General features: G+C 56.1%; 6 protein-coding genes across 6 annotated transcripts; 3 read left to right on the plus strand and 3 right to left on the minus strand.

The window, feature by feature from the left end:
- Positions 1-15: 15 nt before the first annotated feature.
- On the minus strand, positions 16-1,390 carry N657DRAFT_573403 (uncharacterized protein; the record flags this gene model as incomplete). The annotated part of the gene is made up of 3 exons (XM_062788965.1): positions 16-337; positions 435-508; positions 626-1,390. 3 exons carry the CDS (start codon positions 1,388-1,390, stop codon positions 16-18), a joined length of 1,161 nt encoding a protein of 386 aa, XP_062647279.1.
- Positions 1,391-1,754: 364 nt separating this feature from the next.
- On the minus strand, positions 1,755-2,379 carry N657DRAFT_412046 (uncharacterized protein). The gene is made up of 2 exons (XM_062787250.1): positions 1,989-2,379; positions 1,755-1,933 (listed from the first exon to the last, which is right to left on the minus strand). The coding sequence occupies exon 1, from the start codon at positions 2,286-2,288 to the stop codon at positions 1,989-1,991; it is 300 nt and encodes a 99-aa protein (XP_062647280.1). The 5' UTR covers positions 2,289-2,379; the 3' UTR covers positions 1,755-1,933.
- A 773-nt stretch (positions 2,380-3,152) lies between these two features.
- N657DRAFT_680702 (uncharacterized protein) lies at positions 3,153-5,429 on the plus strand (the record flags this gene model as incomplete). Its single annotated transcript, XM_062796316.1, has 4 exons — positions 3,153-3,257; positions 3,388-4,401; positions 4,457-5,262; positions 5,330-5,429. The coding sequence occupies 4 exons, from the start codon at positions 3,153-3,155 to the stop codon at positions 5,427-5,429; spliced, it is 2,025 nt and encodes a 674-aa protein (XP_062647281.1).
- Positions 5,430-8,341: 2,912 nt separating this feature from the next.
- On the plus strand, positions 8,342-9,904 carry N657DRAFT_690246 (PLP-dependent transferase; the record flags this gene model as incomplete). The annotated part of the gene is made up of 3 exons (XM_062797040.1): positions 8,342-8,693; positions 8,759-8,896; positions 8,976-9,904. 3 exons carry the CDS (start codon positions 8,342-8,344, stop codon positions 9,902-9,904), a joined length of 1,419 nt encoding a protein of 472 aa, XP_062647282.1.
- A 219-nt stretch (positions 9,905-10,123) lies between these two features.
- On the minus strand, positions 10,124-13,602 carry N657DRAFT_633782 (uncharacterized protein; the record flags this gene model as incomplete). Its single annotated transcript, XM_062791234.1, has 5 exons — positions 10,124-10,301; positions 10,375-10,533; positions 10,603-10,859; positions 11,268-11,334; positions 11,450-13,602. 5 exons carry the CDS (start codon positions 13,600-13,602, stop codon positions 10,124-10,126), a joined length of 2,814 nt encoding a protein of 937 aa, XP_062647283.1.
- A 4,063-nt stretch (positions 13,603-17,665) lies between these two features.
- Positions 17,666-20,365, plus strand: N657DRAFT_655926 (AAA ATPase; the record flags this gene model as incomplete). Its single annotated transcript, XM_062794645.1, has 5 exons — positions 17,666-17,721; positions 17,785-17,868; positions 17,921-18,170; positions 18,226-19,717; positions 19,776-20,365. The coding sequence occupies 5 exons, from the start codon at positions 17,666-17,668 to the stop codon at positions 20,363-20,365; spliced, it is 2,472 nt and encodes an 823-aa protein (XP_062647284.1).
- Between the last annotated feature and the right edge of the window lie 369 nt (positions 20,366-20,734).

A 20,734-nucleotide genomic window follows, 5' to 3' on the forward strand; every position in this document is an offset into this window, starting at 1 on the left:
CATCCCGTCTAGTGATCATATCAAACACAACCTAGAGTTTCCATGCTCATGCCGGTAGCTAAGCAAGCCGTTCCTGGCCCGGGATGCTAGTGACCCCTGAACTACAGTCAGTCGAGTAACAATGACGGGGGGCTCTCTTGAGTTATCTGGGTATGTCCACTCACATCCGTCGACGTGCTCTTGAACGGTCTGTGGCAATGTGCACTTCATCGACTCCTCAAACGTCTGGTGCTCCAACACGGAGCATGTATCTCCCGTGCAGCGGGCATCCATGGCGCGCTGGAGGGAATCGTCCTTCCAGCCAAAGACATAGTCCCCATGTTGCGTGTAGCCGTCTCTGCAGAAACAGTGCTGGTTAGATAGTGTGTAGCCCTGGCCGGTCTCACAAAATACCCTGAACTCAACTGTGCATGAGGCAGAGTGAGAGAACTCACTTGTCGTTAGTGCTCCAAACGAACGGCTGCGAGCCGTCTTCGGGCCATAGCTCCGGGTCATTGAAGGGTGTTGTCTGCGGTCGCGTCAGAGCAGAGATCGCCCGCTCAAAAAAAAAAAATTTTTTTTATATAACTATAACTATATTTATCTCTGTGTGGGCAGTAGTGAGAGAGAACACCGGTTCACTTACATCCCAGATAACTTCCAGCATGACCTGGGGGATTTTGACCGGATGTGTATCCGGGCAGACACCGCCGTCACGGTTGTGGTCGAAGCTTCCATTGATCGGGTAGGCGACGTGGCTCTTGTGGTCCGGCGGATTGAGGTTCACGCCGTCCCAGCAGGTGGGAAACGTGATGACGGAGCGGATGCCGCCCACACAGGGCTCCTTGGGCAGCGTCTGTGTGTCGGGAGCGGCGCAGTTGAGGTGGCTGTGGTCGCCCTCCTTGGGCATGCAGCGATGGCAGACCTTAGGGTCTTGACCGGGCTCGTGCAGGGCCGCGTCTCCGACCAGCATGCGGAAGCCGGGCTTGAAGGCCGTCACGTTGGTCTTTCCGTCGTGGGGCGGGATGTAATAGACGGTGATGCCGCCGTTTCCGCCGAGGCCGAGGTTTGGGAGCTGGGGCACGCGCTTGTAGGTTCCGTTGCGGGCTCGAAAGTACAAGACGGCGGTCCAGTAGTTGGAGAAATCTTCGGTGAAGGTGCAGCTGGTGCATGTCGATTCCTTGACCAGGTCGTGCGACAAGGTCGCGTTGAACGAGTTCCCTCCAACGATCTGGTGAAGATGTGGCGAGGGTATCAAGCCGGGACTGACCAGAGGGTCTAGACGTTCAACGACGAGCTGTGAGCATTGGAAACGCAGCATGGCCGGGATGCCTGACGGCACGGGGAACCCCTGGCCGGAGCCATGCTCGACTAGGAGAGCGAGAGTGGGAGCGAGAGCCTTCCACTGCATCTTGGACAAGAGGTCTGGTGTGTTTGGCCAGAGGGAAGGGAGCTTGCCGGTGCAAATATTGTAGTAGTAGACCTTACCCGGAACTGTGGCCGCTAAATACCACAATCCTATCACCACTTCTAAGTGCCGGGTGGTGTTGCTCAACCCCTCCTGGATGCCGTTCGCTGACATGCTTACAACCTTCATCTATGTTAGATTGCTCGCAAATTGACCATATGAACGGGCGCTAATGCAGTGCAGATCTCGCCATGTAAGTAATCATGGGCAACGAAACGGGTTCGAGACTTGAAGTTCCGTGCCGGGACCTGTCTATGTCCCATGGCATAGTGGTAGGCTCGGGTCAATGTGACATTCTCAACGGCTGGCTCGGTCTTTCGGCCGCAGAGCAGAAATACTGCCGAATGAAGTCTTGGAAAAGAAGAAAGCAAAGGTCTACGGCGCTCCCCTTGACTCACTGCGCGCAAGCCATGACGCCCGAGGACTACAGCAGCGCATCACCACCAAGGGTTGACAAAGTGTTGACTGGGTGTTGAAATAGGATCGCTGGAGACTGGATTGTCAGAAGCTCCAAGACGTCCGAACAGTAAGTGCATATTACCTAAGTGACTTTCCGGCCTTGCTCTCCCTGGTCGTCTCGAGAATGCTGCCAGAGCACCTTCTTCAGTTGTGATGAGGTCTCAAGTCGCACCCCAGACATCCATCTAGCCCTTGGAGAGGTAGTTACGGACACTGCTTGTATCATTTGCGGCACCGCCCATATTTTCGGTGCTTCAATGACAATGATGGGTGACGCAGTTGGCGTGCATGTCTGGGATTTGAATCCGAGGAATGCGTAAGCTTGTGCAAGTTGGTGTAGATCCGTTTTGGCTGGCTTCAGTATGTCCCTGCACGAGTACATATAGACGCCCCAAGTTGCGTTATTGGTATCCGTATGGAGTGTGAACGAAGACTCGTGCTCTTATCACTTTGGCCGAGGCTTGGGATGATCTTGACCTGTGTGGGGCCTACCCTGTTCGTTTGTTGACTTTGGATGGCAGAAATCGGGGGCTGGGGAATTATGAGTGTGGCTCCAGGTTTGTCTGGGTTGCACGTGTTAAACAATAAGATAAACTTACGGAGTAGTCAAGAATAGAAAGCTAGTTGAAAATAATGAAAACCAGGGTGATGTACGGAGTACGAATGCAAGCGCACGTTCGCCCCCTTCCATACGTATACTCGCTGTTTTCGGATCCGTCGAATGTATCGGAATGTTATCGTAAAGATTGTCGACATTCAAAAACCCCGACTCGAGTGCGTCTTTGATGACCTCGACGCGATGCATGTGAATCTCCACTTTGCCCCGCCAGAAGGAAGGAAGTCGCCCGCCTGATTGGCCACAGGTCCCCTCGTGCATGCCTCGCGCGCCTTTGTCAACGCGAAAAGTGGTTCAATTAAACAACTTGGAACTTTGATCAGAAACCACTCTCGACACCAAGTCCTGGCAATCGCATACATTCATTCTGCGTCCTTTACAAGACACCATTGTAATCGCGGCATCTTTCTCGGGCCAGCTATTTCTATACGACCAATCCTCACCTTCTGTCAATCAACACTGCGCCCCCGCATAACCGGCGTCGCATTCGGTGCCAGGTTTGTCCACGAGCGGCGGCGACAACGAGTAGCCAGCCTCCCTTCACCGCGAGATAGGCTCGAATTTTAATCAGTCCCTCCCTCTTCTCCCTCTGTCGCTCCATGTCCTAGCACACGCTCGCGATACCAAATAATGCCATCTCCTGGGAAGCGTGGCCAGCGCGCTCGTCGTGAGCTGCGCAGTGATGCCGTTGCCGAATCGTCTTCCCCGTCGCGCCCCTCCAAGCGACGCAGAAAGGTACGTCGCCCATGCACCCCGGTGCTGTTGCAACCCCAACATCGACGGAGCAGGGTGCCCTTTGCTTCATTACTGCACCCACCATCAATGCGCCGTCTCTCCTGCGACTAACAATGTTGCGCGTGAATAGAATGATGAAGCCGCCGAAGCTACCGAGACCTCCGAGCTTGCTGACGAAGGCGACTCGTCACACCTCGCCGACCAGTCCACCATAGAAGACGACGATCAACTTGTCACCCGTGTGACCCAGCATCTTATGGCGCCCGCGGTGCCAGTACAGGCCAGCATGGACCACTCGAACAGCATCCACGAGTCTAATAGGGAGGGCGTTAAGGCCTATGCGAAGATTGCTGCCCTCGATTGGACCTTCTACATCACGAGGCTCACTGTGAACATCGGTCGCTTGTCTGACCCCGCCCAGGCTCGAGCCGAACAGAGCCCGGAAGACCCTGATGCGGTGCACATTGACTTGGGCCCAAGCAAGCTCATTTCGCGCCTCCACGCCGTCGTCTATTTCAACCGCGATCAGGAAACCTGGTGGCTGCTCGTCAAGGGGCGCAACTCGCTCAAGGTGGATGGCACTTTGTGGAAGGCCGGTCAAGCTGGGCCACTGCGGAGTGGCGAAGTGATTGAAATTGGCGGCGTTGAAATGATGTTTGTCCTTCCCATCGATCTGAGCCCGCTTCAGATTGCTCAGCAGTATCTTGAACGAGCCGGAATCGTCAAACCCGAGTCCTCAGCAGCTCCTGCCCGACAGACCCGCCATCCCCTCCCGTCAGGGGACGGCGCGCACTCGAGCTCCCCGAGCAAGCTGTCGCGCGGCCACGGCTCGCAGAAACCGTTAGCTCCGGCGCCGCCCGATTACAAGCGTCCAGGTACTCCGCCGTCTGTCCGAGCACGCACTGCCGCGACGGCCAAGACACCTCTTTTCGAGCACGGAGCCGGCCCCTTGCTGATGGGAAACAACGATCTGGATCTGAGCCTGGACGAGAACCGGCACATCAAGCCCCAGTTCAGCTATGCACAGATGATCACACAAGCGATTATGAACACGCCCGACCAGAAGCTCAACCTGGCCGGCATATACAACTATATCCAGACGCGGTATGCCTACTACAGGCATCAGCCCGCCAGTGGTTGGCAGGTAGGCATAACTTGGCAAAATGGTTCTCTTGTCGCACCGAACTAAGTCCTTGCAGAACTCGATCCGGCATAACTTGTCTCTGAACAAGGCATTCGAGAAGATTGCCCGCTCGACGGATGAACCCGGCAAGGGCATGAAGTGGCAACTCGTTCCCGAGTCCCGTGAAGAGATGCTGCGCACCGCCTGGCGAGGGGGCCGCGGCGGCCACCGTGGTTCCTCGAATCCGTCATCGCCTAGTCAGCTAAGCTACATCACCTCCGGGCCCAGGGACATGGCGGCGAAGGATCCCATGTCGGTTCGCAAGCGAAAAGTGTCGCCATCTGGTTCGCCCCAGCCACGGTCGTCTCTGCGGGAGTCGCACTCAACCCCTGTGCGCCCGATGCGGAAACCGTTACCTGACGAAGCCGGCGCGGGTACGGATGATAGCCCCCTCCCCCGCATACGGAAGCCAAACACGTCAAGCACGCTGGGGCTGGTGGAGAACGCGCCGGCGTCGCCGACGCTGACGTCGTCGTACCTGCAAGACGACGGTGCGTCGTTTGTCACGCCAGCACCGCACCGTGTGCACCCTAAGCTCGCGCCTCCGAGCACGGCGCAACGCCCCAGCCAACACATGCCAACAAGTTCGCCGGCGCCGTTTTGGAAGTACGCCGACATTGGGAGCACGCCTTTGAAGCCCGTTCAGGCGCCGTTCGACCTCAGCCCTTCCAAGGTGTCGGGCGGCCATCCCCCCCCCAGTAGCAGTCCGCTGCGGAGCAAGTCGCCGGCGCCGAGCCCCACGAGGCCGACTAGCCGACTCAACGTGGACGAGCCGCCGAGTCCGGTTGGTGGCGAGGAAGAGGGTGGCTTTGACTTGACCAAGTATGCTCCTCCAATGCGATACTCAAAAAAGCAAAAACTCGATTAGAATGGCTGACGCTGGGACCAGGGGCTTTCAAAGCATTGGCAGCTATCACGCGCCTGTCGGACACGGAAAGCAGGTACAGCCCGCATCGAATGGAGACCTGTCTGCCAGCGGCAGTACTTAACAGACCCTGCCTGGTGGGTAAGACTGCCATCGAGGGGCCTGTCGACTGTCGGCTAGGAGTTACGTTGATCTTGTGGCGATATCATGTCCATCGTGCTACAGACTTGAAATACCTTCTCCCTCTCTGTTTACTCGGGTATATGGCGTTGCGCCGGTCCACTCACCCCTCGTTTCTCATGGCGCTGGACATGTTGGACATGTCCACTTGACGGGGACAGGGTTCATGTATTATTGCACTCGTTCGGCAGTGGGTTGTTTGGGCTCTTTTTCTCCCGGTGTGGGCAGCATGAAGACATGTTGATGCTCATGTAGTCGATCGGTCCTGTTGCTCTCTCGTAGTTTACATCGCTTGTGCTTGGCTTATGGGCGCGCTCGGGGTTGGCATCTGGGTTGTTGGTCCGGTACGAATCTCTGTATGTATGAAGGGTTACGAGTATACGTTTCAGCCATCTATTCAGGTATTTTGTTGCTTCGTTTGTTAAGCCGTCATGGGCTGGCTTGTTTGTCGGGGACGTGGCGGAGTTGACAATCGAGTTCATTGACGAGGGCTTTGCAAGGTTCTTGACAGCACGTATGGAAGGTATTACCTTAAGATATTAGCTGCTATTCCTTTATGTTGTCGTCGTTGTGTCATTCTTGGTTTGCCGTTCCTGGTTTCGGTTAATCTGTGTGTGGCCTGGGTCGCTCTTGTGTTTGGCCCCTATTTGCAAGGCTTCGGCTGAGCTTCCCGCTCCGCCTGGCCCAGGTTCGGCCCGATGGCAAAGTCAGTGAGGCGCTCGGTCCCCGAACTATGCACTTTGTTCATCAGCCGGCTTTAGCCTTACCGCCTTCACCGGTCCCGTCTGGCCTCAGAAGAAGGATCGGGCGCCGGCTTGTCAACAGAGCCATCTAGTTCCCATTCGTTGCTGGTAATGGGAGAGCTCTCTTGCGGTTGGGTGACGGCATCGGTTCAGCTCGGCATCGGTCCATCTCGGCATCGTTGACAGCGTTGATGGTTTGACCAGGTTAGACCGGCCACTGACCAACCTGGAGCGTTCACACAGGTATCGTACGACTGCTGTTTGGTCAACCAATGCTCGGCCGGCTGCTACCATGCTGAAGATGTCTCCCGTTTTCCCTCCTTGGGCCCCACCTTTGCTTCCCTCGTTCCCCTATTTTGCCGACGGGTCAGGCCGCGTCGAGGGGACCCGGCGCTCTGTATGAGTAGGTAGCTGCTCCTTGCCATCATCCAATGCTAGTGCTCGCCTCGGTTTGTTGTCTCATGGTTCGCTTAGTTGCCCTGGCTTGTAATCACGGCAATTCCATTGTTAGTAGATTGATGGTGGGTGTGAGTTCCGTTGTGAGCACGTGGTAGACTCGAGTTTCGAAGTATTAAGAATCGGCTGGGAGACCACATCACTGATGCCCCCAGCGTTAAATTTGCGGAAGGTCGGTCTGACTCGCGACTTCCTGTACTGTGCCAGTAATGTCAGAATACGACGGACGGGAAGGAACATTCGTCTATACGATGTAAGAAAATAAGGTATGAAATCCTATAACGTAGCCCCCTCGCTTTCCCGTTTCCCAGTTCCTCGACTTCTTCCCAGTTCTTGCTGGTGCTGTTCCTGCGATGGTGCCGGTTGATGATGGGCGGTACCCTAACAGAGCCCGGGTGTGGGAGAGCACCCGGCATACCAGTCTAGGCATGCCGTCAGCCGTCAGCATCAGGAGATCTCACCCAGGGCCGCCACGTCTGACACGTTCCCGACAGGAAGCTCGGGATCATTGGTGAAGCGGGTTTTCGGCCAACGTGGCGTCCCTATTGGATGCCGTATCCGTCCCGATTCCGGATGGCCTTTACCGGTCGTTGTCTGGTCCGCGAGTCACAGATGCGGACGGGGAGGGGACCGGAGCGGGCTGTTGGCTCACTATCGGCATGCCTCGTCTAATTTCTGAGTGAGAGGCGCGAGAGTGGCATGATTTCGGTCTCCACGGGGCTCGGCATCAGCCGGCTTGCCCTGCACGCTGTAACGCGTGACTGACGGTGTCCCGTCGCCTGTTCCCCGATCCTATACCTGATTTTACCTCTTGTTGGCGTGGGACGGCCGGGCAGATGGAGGCCATTGTCACTGCACCGACCAGAGAACGTCAAGTTCCTTGGTTTCTCTCTTGGCTGGACTCTACCGAGCCCGCGTGGGGTACCTGATGCACTCGAGCCTGTGCGTGCCAGGTTCGTTCGAAGGGTTCCGTCAAGCCAGGCAAGTAGGCGATTCGCCCGACTCTGTTCCGCATTTGTTTCCGGACTGCGCTGCGTCTCGCGACGCCAAGGACACGCCCTGGCAATATGGTACAGGGAAGATGTCCTACCCCCCGCTTCGATGCATCCACGATTCCAACGGTCTCCCCTTTCCTCTCCATGGCTGCATAGGACCGAGGGTGTGACTCGAGTCCCATCATGCTGTTACCCTTACTGTAGCTTTCACACCGAGGCGGCAGTGACGACAACGGCTGACCACCGAAAGTGGGGGATGGCTAGGGGATGGAGGAAGTGGGTTGGATGAACTCGGTGCGTCCTGCCAATTGAAGCTGGCAAGCGCTTACCGGTTCTAGGGAGTGCTTCAACGTGGCAGACAGGTTTGACCGGGCCAATGCGCCTTGCCGTTGCTTGAGGCTGCCATGTTTCTTTGGCACGAGATATCGTAGAAGTGACGACTTTCCAGGGGCAGATCTTGCGGCATCGATAGCGGGACAATCACTGTCGGGAGTCAAACCGGGCTTCCACGAGGTGAGGTGTCGGGTACAAAATGGACGCTCAGATGACCAGCTCTCAGCTTCTGAGCTTTGTTCGGCCGGCTTCTCGTCCATAACACTCTCTTCCTTTCTGCTTAGACTTGCCCGTGCCTCAAGATGGGACAATCAATCTCCAGCTCCTCGATGTCGGTTCGCCAGATGCTACCTAGTAAGGCCGAGGGAGACATCATCGACTCGGGTTCAGAATTGTTCCAGTCCCATTTGCACCCTGACGGTCTTCCTGTCTTGAAGAAGGCAAAGGGCCACTACTGGTACCCGGCTGACGGGCCCCGAATCCTTGACGCCTGCGGCGGCGCCGGTGTGGCCTGCCTCGGACATGGCCGCCGGGACGTCATCAGGGCTGTCAACGCCCAGATGGAATCGTTCACTTATGCCTCGTACGCCCACTTCAAATCGAAGCCTGTCCAAGAGCTCTCCGACTGGCTGATCCAGAGCACCGACGGCAAGATGGAGAAGGCCTATATCATGTGCTCCGGTGCGGCCCGTTCCTATATCTCATCTGGTTTTAGTTCGAAGGTATGCTAATCCCCAAACCGCCAGGCTCGGAAGCAATGGAAGCAGCCCTGAAACTCACCATCGAATACTTCCGCTGGGTGGGCGAGCCACAGCGCACAAACTTCATCGCTCGGCACGAGTCATATCATGGCACTACTATTGGCGCCCTCTCCGTCTCTGGCCGTAAGCCTCCCCCCAACCTTACCCCTGAACCCAGTCAACAACAAAACCTAACACACACACCCTCTCCCCTTTCGTCTAGACCACACCCGACGCGTGCCCTTCCACTCGCTCCTGTCCCCGTCCAACTTCCACCACATTCCTGCCTGCAACCCCTACCGCCAGCGTCTTTCGCCCTCCGAAACAGACACCGCCTTGGTCGCCCGCCAGAAAGCCGAGCTCGAGGACGTATTTGCCCGCCTCGGCCCGTCCACCGTCGCAGCCGTCGTCCTTGAGCCCGTCGTTGGCGCCGCCCTGGGCTGCGTCCCGCCCGTGCCGGGATACCTCGCGGCCATGAAGGCTGTGTGTCAGCGCCACGGGGCGCTGCTAATCTATGACGAGGTTATGTGTGGGATGGGGAGGATCGGGGGCAGGTTGCATGCCTGGCAGAGATTGGGAGATGAAGACGGGGATGATGTGGCGCCAGACTTGCAGACTGTTGCCAAGGGGTTTGCGGGGGGATATCAGCCGGCTTCGGCTTTGCTGGTTGGGGGCAAAGTGGCGCGGGTTATGGGTCGGGAAGGGAGGGTGTTTACGCACGGCCATACGTACCAGAACCATCCTGTGGTTGCGGCGGCGGCGTTGCAGGTGCAGAGGGCGGTGAAGGAGGAAGGGCTGATCTGGAATGTGAAACTACGGGGATATTTGTTGGGCAGGCTGTTGAAGGAGAGGCTCGGGCAGCACCCGAATGTAGGGGATGTGAGGGGGAAGGGGCTGTTTTGGGGTATTGAGTTTGTCAAGGACAAGGCGACCAAGGAGCCGTTTGAGCCGGACTTGAAGGTTGCTGAGCGGGTGTATATCAGAGCGGTAAGGGTGTTTAGGGTGCTGGTGTACCATGGTCAGGGGTGTGCTGGAGGTGGACGGGGCGACCACATCATGATTATGCCGGCGTACAACGTTTCGCGCAAGCTGGTCGCCAAGATCGTGGAGAGGGTGGCGCGTGCAATAGAGGAGATCTTCCGGGAACTATGACGGAATAATTTGCTTTAAATGGCCGCTACTGGCAGCGTAGAGGTATGTAGCCCAAGCCTTTCAAGAAATAGTTTCCTTAGTCGTCCAATTCCAAGACCAAACCGCAGAGTAGGGGAAGAGAAGCAGAACCTGGACACCCAGAAGTCCCCCGACCAAGCCAATGCGTCCTTCTTGAATAAACCCCCAAGAACACCCTAACGACACACATGAAAAGTCCTCTCAACTCATACTGCCCCTTGGGCTCACCCAATTGACACCCAAAACCCTCAGCGCTTCCTTAAAGTCCGGCACATCGTCCGCGCTGGCAGCAGGACCACCCCATCGCACAAATCCCTGGGCATCAATGCCGAAAGCTCCGCCAATCTGCCACCTGCTGCCGCTCTCAGCATTGCGGTTCCTGTCAAGCATCTCGAGTCAGCAATATCTGACCGCCAAGGAGCAGCCCGGAAGAAGCAGAAAAAGGATCTCACCATATCCCCTCCTCGGTGCCCAGCTTCCAGGCATGCCACAAGGCCAGCGGATTGACGGCATACCAGGTTGAGCTCAGGCCCAGGCCCCAGGCATGGTACAGCTCGCGCTGGGGGTCGACAATAACCTGGACCTCCCACTCGCCTCCTACCTGGACGATCCTATCCGACACAATTGAATTAGCCGCTTATCAACGATTTCTTTTCGTCTTTCTGAAGAACAAAACGTACCACGTATCTGTATCCTCCTGCGTCGACTGCGAGACAGCAACGCAGTGGATTTTGGGATGGTGATTCGAAATGTTCGTAAGCAGCTTGAATGTCTTTTCGGCAAAGGGACAGCCGCAGTGCCGCAGGAAGACGACCAGCACGGGCTTGTCGTGCGGGAAGCGGATGGTCTCTCCCAGAGACGGCGCTCTGTCTCCTATCTGGGGAGGATGCACCACTTCGTTGCTGCTGGGCTGTGAGTGCTGTGACGTCGGTCGTGACTGGAACATGTTTTTGTTGTGGACTCAAGGTCAGAGAGTGGTATCGGTCCGTCGATACAATTACCAAGTTGGGTTCGGTGAAGTCGAATGCTGATCATTTCCAGTAACTTCCAGGTTGGAGATGAGTGCAATTCGGATTGACAAATACGGTAAAGAAATGGGTCAGGTGCGTTGCACGGTGGCGCTGGACGTAACGAGTAATTGATTCTTTTGAGTTCTCTTCTCTCCCCGTGCCTGCCGAAATGAGGTGGGGTGATCTGATAAGCGTGTAAGTGAGTTGTACTGTACCTTATGGAAGTTGAGCCACCTCCGACGCCAGGATGTCACTCAGGAGGAATTCCCACAGTCGTCACCGACACAGGATTTATTAACTCAACCATAAAATCATATAAACAGTAACGAACCCACAGAGCGGTTCTCGGGAGGCCAGCCTTTACCTCCTCTCTGCCGAAGCAACATGTACTCCAAGATTGCTCTGTTTGCCGGGGTATCTATCCTCGTGTATCCCCAGTGTATCCAATGTATCCAACCAAAAAAAGTCTTGCCCATAAATAGTTCACCACCCGCCCATCTATTAAACAGCAACATACTCAGTCATCACATCCCACTCCGCATTCAGCCCCCCAAGCTTCCGAAACATCATGACCCAGCTGGTTCCATCCTCCTTATCCGGGCCAATGATCGACTCATGCACCCGGAACCGCTCAGGGACATCGTACGGCGCATCCGAACTCCGCAACCCCGTGGTCGGACTCAGCTGACCGAAGCCCAGGTTCGGGTACGCCTGAAATCCGGACATGTTCGGCCCCGACGCCGTTCCCGTCTCCATCCCTGTCGGTTGCAAAGCCGGGGACCCATCAGACGCCAACGACGACGGCCCGCGGGATCGGGACGGCGGCCGCGAGTGCGAGCGTGAGCGCCCCCGCGAGTGTGCATACGACGACAAGGGCAGGATAAAAGTCTCGCCGCTATCCAACGGCGTCGCCGGCTCAAGCGCGCTGCCCGGGGCCGCTTGTGCCGTCGTACCGCTCCATAGCTCCGACGGCGACTCGGTAGACGTCCCGAGATAAGGGGTCGACACCGGCGGGACGGCGAGGTCGTCGAGCGAGGATGCGATGGAAGGCGCGGCGCTGAAGGAATGAGCAGTCGATACCTCGGTAGGGTCGAAGAAAAGCTCCGGATCGATCGGCATTTGTCCCGCAACGTCGCCCAGGCTTCCCGCATCCGCGCTTCCCGTTGCCGAGGAGGACGAGCAAGACGACGTTACCGGCCCCTGGTAAGTGTCGAAGCTGTCCAAGGATGGCCCGCCATCAGCTGCCAATGGCGCCCCCAGGTTAATCGAGCCAAACGTATAAAACGGGGCATCCGAGCGGTTGCCTGACCAGGGATCCTCGTGTAAACTTGACATGCCGGGCCAAGGCACGATCAGCTCGGGCGGCGACGGGTGCTGAGAGTGAGGTTGATTGTCTGGGGCCAAATGCTTCTCCTCAAGTCGCATCGTCCGCTCTGCGATAGCTGCCATCACGTTGGCTCGCCACAGATTCTCGCGGCGCGCTGGGTTGCGCTGGAGGAGGTCGAGTGCAGCACGCCGGATGAGTGGATGCCTGCATTTGGCCGCCACAAAGTAAAGCGGTGCAATAATGTGCATTTCAAACGTAAACATGGCGGAGAAGCGGCGCGTGTCGAATGCCCGGCCCGATGCCTGCTGCTGCTCCTGGCTCGGTGGAGGCATGCTAGACGTGTTGAGGAATTCGGTGGCGAGTGGAATCATGGCCGAGAAGGCGTCGATGTGGTCGTCAAAAGCTGTCTCATGCTGACTGAGCGCTGTTGATACCCAGATTGAGGTGCTGTGGATGTGTATCTGTATGAGGCAAATGGAACCGGCCGGCGCGTCATGGGATTTGGTTGCACGGTACAGCGAGAAGGCGACGTTGAATCTTGCAAGTTTCCTCAGCAGGTAGTCTTGATCCTTCTCAAACGCCCGCATCTGATCTGGGGGAATCTCTCTGAGCTTGGCCACGTGACTCTTCTTTGCGAACCGGAGGCATTCGTCCATAAAGTCATAGAGCGCGTACCGGACCTCATCGATCGACTCGAACACCATGGGCAACTCGGTCAATGTCTTGAGTGGAGTTGGTATCTCGACGGGTGTACCGCCAAGCATCAGCGACGTCAAGCTTAGGCGAGTGTAGATGGGCACGAGGTGCTGTTTGATGAGATCGATCTCGGGATTTCGTGCCGAGGACTTGCGCCCCAGCTGGTTCAATATCTGGCGGCCCTGTTCGAGATGAAGGAGGGATTCTCTGTCCTTGCTCTGCATGAGCTCAATGCAGACAAAGAGTAGGCAAGTCAGAAGCGGGACCAGTGGCCTCGCGTCGACCGTCCGCATCTGGTCCAGCAGACAAGCGATGGCGCGATTGTACTGGTGCAGCGCAAACGAGTTCCGGTCCTTGACGTTGGCGTAGGGCGTCATGCCCGCCTGGACCATGCCTTCGTGTAAGATGCTCACGGCAAGGATGGCATGGCGGACGGCGGGCTCGGACTGGCAGACCTGGAGCACCAGCACGCGCCAAAAGGCACCATCGAGCTCACCAGAGAGACAGGGCGCCGTGATGTGCTGGAAGAAGTGGAAAGCCCGTCTTTCATCTGAGGACGCCCAGTTATAAAGAAGCGCTGGCAACGCTTGGGGCTCCCCAATGATGCCGGCCACATGTGCGCCGGACCGGCGTCGTCGTTGTGCCATGGTTTTAGCGTCCAAATAGCCATCGCACCTGCGGCCCGTCCGGGTGCAGCGCATGCAGAAGGGTTTTGCTTCGTCGCATTTAACCTTGCGGATCCTGTCTCATACCGAAGCATTGTCTGAAGTTAGCGAGCCTCGTCTAGCGGATGCGAGCGCGGACCAGCAGAGCGATGGTGTGTCGATGGGACAGAGGAATGGGAGGAGTTGATGACCCGATCGAGATGTCAGTAACGTTAACTTACTTGCATGTGATGCAGCCCGTCCTGACTTTCTTCGAACCTTTCCGCCCAGATTGTGGGGGTCGAGAGGCCGATGGGGATGGGGGTGAGTCCGAGTCCAGCCCCATATTGGAGAGTTCTGTCGCTCCTTGTTTCTTCATCCCACCCGCTGGCTCGGAACGGGGTTCACCTGTCTCGCTCTCGTTCGCTCTTTTGCTTCTTTCTTTCCGGTCTGTCTAGGCTTGGTGACTTCGAGATGAGAAATTTGTTATAGCGACCTGGGTCCGCGGGAGAAGTTTCACGGGCCCCCTGAGGTGCGGTCACTCTTGTCATATAGGTAAGAAAGCGTAACCCCAAGCTCCTGTTGTTAGAGAGCGCTTCACAGTGAGTATGGAGACGGGCCATTCGGGCACGCCTCATTTTAGGTGGAGAGACCACCAAGGATCTGACCAGGCCTTCCGATTGTATCGCTTCGCGAGTCGTGGGCAGCAGACCTTAGGCCGGGAAATTCCCATTGTCCTCCCCCCAAACGCAGGGGTGCCAGCAGGCTCCGACTTCTCGGGGCAGACAGATGGCGGTTATGCGCCACTAAGGAGCAGAGGGACCCTGCCATCTCTCCAGAAAAATGGAAGCTCTTGGGCAAGGGTGCGGGAGGCGCATTTAATGCAGCTTATCGCCGAATCCGCTCTGGAGTAACGCTCAAGCATCGAGATCACGTTGGACCCGGATGCTGCTTGCTTCCCCGCCCAATAAATTCCTCGAAACCGCTCGAGTAAAGAAGACAGGTGATATAGTACAGGCGCACATCCCCAAGCTGACATGCAGCGATGTGACGCCCTGAGCGCGAATCAACCAATACAAAGCGGATGCGGTAGATGGAGCGACATCCATCGCTTGTTGATGCAGACACGCTGCTGCGCGAGAGTTTGCCGATGTCACTTTGACTTCTGCCCCCGCTGGAACCCCCTCAGTCAACACTCTGCTGCGTGAGAGATTGCCGATGTCACATCAACTCCTTCGACTCCTTGTCCAGCGGGAACCGTTGACGGGGAAAGAAGCAAAGAGAGGAAATGACTTGGTTGTAGGGTAGGGAACGTGCTATTCCGTAGATGATTTGTAAGGCAGCCTGGAACCTGGAAAGGGCGGGCAAGTGATATGGAACGAAACGGGCCATGTGATGTAAGCGCCAATAATAGCGCGTTCAACGCTGTTTTTTGGTGCAACGCCCATCCTAAACCAGCAGGTGCATTGCTCGTCGTCCACGTTGTGTTCGTTGCCGGACTTTTCAGCCCTGCGGCCCATAGCAGAAGGATCACAGAAAGGGTGGGTCACATTCTCAGCCGAAAAGGTGGAGAATGGCCCCGCGTCGGGCTCCGAGTGGCCTAACGTTTTTCAGGAACCATACCGATCGCCCGTGTACTTGTACATATGTGATATCAATCCGTATATGGACGGGAGACTTCAACAGCCAGCCCCAAGTTGCAATCACCTTGCTATAGTACAACTACGACACTGACCAAGTTCGGAAGGCCAAAAGCCCTGGTGAAAACAAACCGGCCCACCTTCGATCAATGCTGTAGCTGATAGGTACCCAAGATCTGGGGAATCATCAGAACAATCGAGACGACCAACGTATTTCCGTCGTCACAGAGTATCGAAATCACCCTCGATCTCGAATTGAGTGTATACCAGGCCCCAGGGAGTATTTCCTTTGTTCAACTGATGGGTACCGCGGTCCCCCTCGGTTCCACCGCGGGTCGGTAATTGCTTCCAACGCAGTCAGAATCCTCCTGGACGCCTGATACCACCAACCACCTCGAGCACCACGCCTCAGCCACCTGCAAGGTTCTCAGCACCGAGACAAGCAGCCACCTACAATCTGCCGGGTTTAAGCAGCATCAGGAATGATTCATGCTCTGTCAGCAAACTAACAAACGACCTTGCTTCCCAAGTTCGTTCCGACTTCTGTGACCTCCAGTACCTATGGTAAGTTAAGCCACCTGTGCCACTCAAGGCGTCCAGGCCAGCCGTTTGAGGGAGCCTGATGTTGCGCCTTCCTGCCGAGGTAGATGCCTAGATCTTTGAAGCATCCGACTCGAAACTGCGGAACACGAACATAGCCAGTTTTCTCTCACATTGCGCTGTTGCCTTTTGAGAATGAACATGTTGAGGATGGTTCATGAGGAAATGCTGCTGATGCGCCGCCGCGGATCGGCGGGAGTTTGATAAAGTCGTCCTCGCAGGTAAATTAGAGAGACTGTGGTGTGAAAAGCCCATTCCTATGGATATATCCGCGCTCTTGTTGTGACTTGCTCTCGCGAAACCCATGGGGCTGTTCTAGAGCCTCATGACGCAGCGCTACCTCTCGAATGGGAAAGCGGTTCCGGGTCGAGGAAGAAACGCGAAGAACCAAGTGTCAACAAACGCAACGAGGCCAGAAAAGCCCATACACGATGGACAACGGCCAACTTACCTAGCAATTCCACATACTATCGGCTACCTGAGTGTGCTCGTGGGCTTTCAACTCGCCGTGTCAGTACGGTTAGCTACCCAGTTCCGGGGACACAGCGGCACGGTGAGGTGTAGGTTTCTGTATAGAAACATGCCCCTGTAGCCAGACCAACCGACAAAGCCCTGACACATGCAGCCCTACGTTCAATGAACAGTACGTGTCTGCCGAACGTGGAGCTCTTCCATGACAGGCGCCTCGCCCTGCGGAGCCAAAGGGTCTCAACCAAGCCACAACCTGCCTCTACTCCAACTCTCTCATAGACGTCCATGCGTAGCACAACACAAGGCTGGCAGTGAGGTGGAAGGAAAGTCAGTGGAATCACAGCTTCGGCATGCGAAAGTCAAATCTCCATCTTACCCTAAAGCGAGAATCTTATAAACTTCCCTAGGACAATCTCTCCATTCTCGTGTTCTTTTGGACGGCTTGACCTCACGAAAGAGCGTGTGCAAGACCTAAAGTCTGGTTGCCACCAGCGTTCTTTCACCAGGGCAAGCGAGCAACTGTCAATGAGACCGGTCATGAATTCATAATGAAGGCACATGTAGTACACGAATCGTCGATGATGCCTGAATGTGTCTGTCCATCCTCTGTCGTTCTCGCCGAGATCGCAAATGGCCGCAGCTGTAGTTACCGATGAACAGCACCGTGATGCTGGGAGATCACAGAATTAGAGACTGGCTTTGACTGGTTCGTCCATTGAAGGCGCCGGCATTGCATTTCTTGCTCAATACGGTGAGCAGTCAACGACCAGTGTAAAATTTGTGTGCTTGATGGCGGTGGCGACAGTGTCCTGCTGGATTGATTAACATTTGTTCGGCGCCACTCCGTTGACTGAGCATGCGGTTATGGTATTTGTAATTAAAATCTAGCTTGGTAGAAGACAACATATCACTTCTCTTTCAAAAGGATGAGCGCTCTAGGTTAAGAGTTGGGGGTTCGGTTATTCGTAGTGAGCAAATGGTTGTTTATTCAGCAGCCTCAACAACGCCAGAAAGCTGTCATTCGAAGCGTTTCGAACAAATGTGGGGTTCAAGTTGGGCCAGCTCTCAGTTAGCGTGCCTGTGCACGGACTTCGCCGCCCAAAAGCGCAGTCGTCATGTATGGCCGCCTGGAAGGCCAACTTGCCTACAACTGACACTCTTCGAAGTTCCACCTCAACCTCAGCTGCCAAAACAAATTCATCAAAACTCTTTCCCTTTCCCTACTTAAACTTCCTTTCTCCATCAAATTCTCCCTCTCTGCGCTGTGCCAAGGTATCTTTTCCCCGCAACGCCCGCAGTGTCCGCTTGCCCGATCCAACCCCGCCGGTTCACTCCGATCGTGTCAGACCGCCAACATGGCTCCCGATCCGAAAACTGAGCACCATGAGCACAAGAAGAAGGTCAACTTGACGTACGTGGGCGACTCTTTGAACATTTCGCTGGGGGGGCCATGATTAGCTAACTGGTGACACAGCGATGTCTCCGGCGCCGAGCGCAAAGATGAGGATGAGACAGCGACCGCCATTCTCAAGAAGAAGAAGAAGCCCAACCAGTTGATGTATGTCCCATCGGTATCTGGGGATCTCTGAACCTCTGGCTAACGAGGATAGGGTGACGGATGCCGTCAACGATGACAATTCGATTATCGCCCTCTCAAACAACACCATGGAGGCGCTTCAGCTCTTCCGGGGTGATACAGTGCTGGTTCGCGGCAAGAAGAGGAAGGATACCGTGCTGATCGTTCTCGCCGACGATGACCTGGACGATGGCAGCGCTCGCATCAATCGTGTCGTCCGCCACAATCTGCGCGTCAAGCATGGCGACATCATTACCATCCACCCGTGCCCGGACATCAAATATGTGAGTATCAGTCGATTTCTTTTGGGTGTTGCCACATGGCTAACAAACGAAACAGGCCAAGCGTATTGCCGTGCTCCCAATCGCTGATACCGTTGAGGGCCTAACAGGTTCCCTGTTCGACGTCTTCCTCGCTCCATACTTCCGGGAAGCCTACAGGCCCGTCAGGCAAGGCGATCTCTTCATCGTGCGCGGCGGTATGAGGCAGGTTGAGTTCAAGGTCGTCGAGGTCGACCCGCCTGAGTACGGCATCGTCGCCCAAGACACCGTCATCCACTGCGAAGGCGAGCCCATCCAGCGTGAGGAAGAGGAGAACAACCTGAACGAAGTCGGCTATGATGATATTGGTGGCTGTCGGAAGCAGATGGCTCAGATCCGTGAAATGGTTGAGCTGCCGCTTCGCCACCCTCAGCTATTCAAGTCCATCGGTATCAAGCCTCCTCGCGGTGTGCTGCTTTACGGACCCCCCGGTACCGGTAAAACGCTGATGGCTCGTGCCGTCGCCAACGAGACGGGCGCGTTCTTCTTCCTCATCAACGGTCCCGAAATCATGTCCAAGATGGCTGGTGAATCCGAGTCAAACCTGAGAAAGGCGTTCGAGGAGGCCGAGAAGAACTCGCCGGCCATCATCTTCATCGATGAAATCGATTCGATCGCTCCCAAGCGTGAGAAGACGAACGGCGAGGTCGAGCGCCGTGTCGTGTCTCAGCTCCTCACTCTGATGGACGGTATGAAGGCGCGGTCCAACGTTGTAGTCATGGCAGCGACCAACCGGCCCAACTCCATTGATCCCGCTCTGCGTCGGTTCGGCCGTTTTGATCGCGAGGTTGACATCGGCATCCCCGACCCTACTGGCCGTCTGGAGATTCTGCAGATCCACACCAAGAACATGAAGCTTGGGGACGACGTTGATCTTGAGCAGATCGCTGCTGAGACCCACGGCTACGTGGGCTCTGATATTGCTGCCCTTTGCTCCGAGGCCGCCATGCAGCAGATTCGTGAGAAGATGGATCTCATCGATCTCGACGAGGATACCATTGATGCCGAAGTCCTTGACTCGCTTGGTGTTACAATGGAAAACTTTCGCTTTGCCCTCGGTGTGTCGAACCCCTCGGCTCTCCGCGAGGTTGCCGTTGTCGAGGTTCCCAACGTCCGTTGGGAAGACATTGGTGGTCTCGAGACCGTCAAGCAAGAGCTCAAGGAGAGCGTCCAGTACCCCGTCGATCACCCCGAAAAGTTCCTCAAGTTCGGTCTTTCGCCGTCTCGAGGTGTTCTGTTCTATGGCCCACCGGGTACGGGTAAGACAATGTTGGCCAAGGCCGTCGCCAACGAGTGCGCCGCCAACTTCATCTCCGTCAAGGGTCCGGAGCTGCTTTCCATGTGGTTCGGTGAGTCTGAGAGCAACATTCGCGACATCTTCGACAAGGCCCGTGCCGCTGCCCCCTGCGTCGTCTTCCTCGACGAGCTGGATTCGATCGCCAAAGCTCGCGGTGGGTCTGTCGGCGATGCTGGCGGTGCTTCTGACCGTGTTGTCAATCAGCTTCTGACGGGTAAGCTGTCCTGATGATGCCTTGCCTTGCCGTAAAGCATGTACTGATTTGATTGCAGAAATGGATGGCATGACGTCCAAGAAGAACGTCTTTGTCATTGGCGCTACCAACCGGCCCGAGCAACTTGACCCCGCCCTTTGCCGTCCCGGCCGTCTCGACTCACTCATCTACGTGCCTCTGCCGGATGAGGCCGGCCGTCTGAGCATTTTGAAGGCCCAGCTGCGCAAGACCCCCGTTGCCGCTGATGTGGATCTCAATTACATTGCCTCCAAGACGCACGGCTTCTCTGGTGCCGATCTGGGCTTCATTACGCAGCGTGCTGTCAAGCTGGCCATCAAGGAATCCATCAATGCTGATATTCAGCGCTCCAAGGAGCGCGAGGCTGCCGGCGAGGATGTCGAGATGGAGGACGACGAGGACCCCGTCCCCGAGCTCACCAAGCGTCACTTCGAGGAGGCCATGCAGCAAGCGCGTCGCTCCGTCACGGATGTCGAAATCCGCCGCTACGAGGCATTCGCCCAACAGATGAAGAACGCTGGCCCCGGTGCTTATTTCAAGTTCCCCGAGGGCGGCGTCGAGGGTGCCAACAGTGGTGGTGCAGGTAACTCGTTTGGCGATGCCGGCAACGACGACGGTCTTTACGACTAACCGTGGATACAAAGAACCATCGGGGTCTCCGGGATCATGTGTATTTTAGTTTTTCCTTTAATCGTCACGATCTCATGATCTGCATGCGCGCCTGGCGAAGGAAACCCAACAAAGTTGCTAGCTCTTACCTGCTTGGTGAGCACGGTTGGCAAACTGGATGGATGCTCTTGCTGGGCTTTGGGAGGCGGAGTCGGGTAGATTGGGACCTCATAATCATGGGAGACAGTTCACAGTCATCTAGGCAGACAGGTCGGGGTAATTGCCGACTAGCAGCACCACGGGTGTTTATCGCGGCGCACTCGGGACAGAGTATAGACTTCGGTCTCCTTCATCTTGTGTTCTGCAAGCTGTTACGCTGTCTTAATTATG

This window comes from Parathielavia appendiculata (assembly GCF_033297405.1).
Source record: "Parathielavia appendiculata strain CBS 731.68 unplaced genomic scaffold N657scaffold_6, whole genome shotgun sequence".
NCBI lineage: Eukaryota > Fungi > Ascomycota > Sordariomycetes > Sordariales > Chaetomiaceae > Parathielavia > Parathielavia appendiculata.

Bases quoted from the DNA above. Each gene is read 5' to 3' on its own strand.
- N657DRAFT_412046 (XM_062787250.1), bottom strand. From the start codon at position 2,288: ATGTACTCGTGCAGGGACATACTGAAGCCAGCCAAAACGGATCTACAC.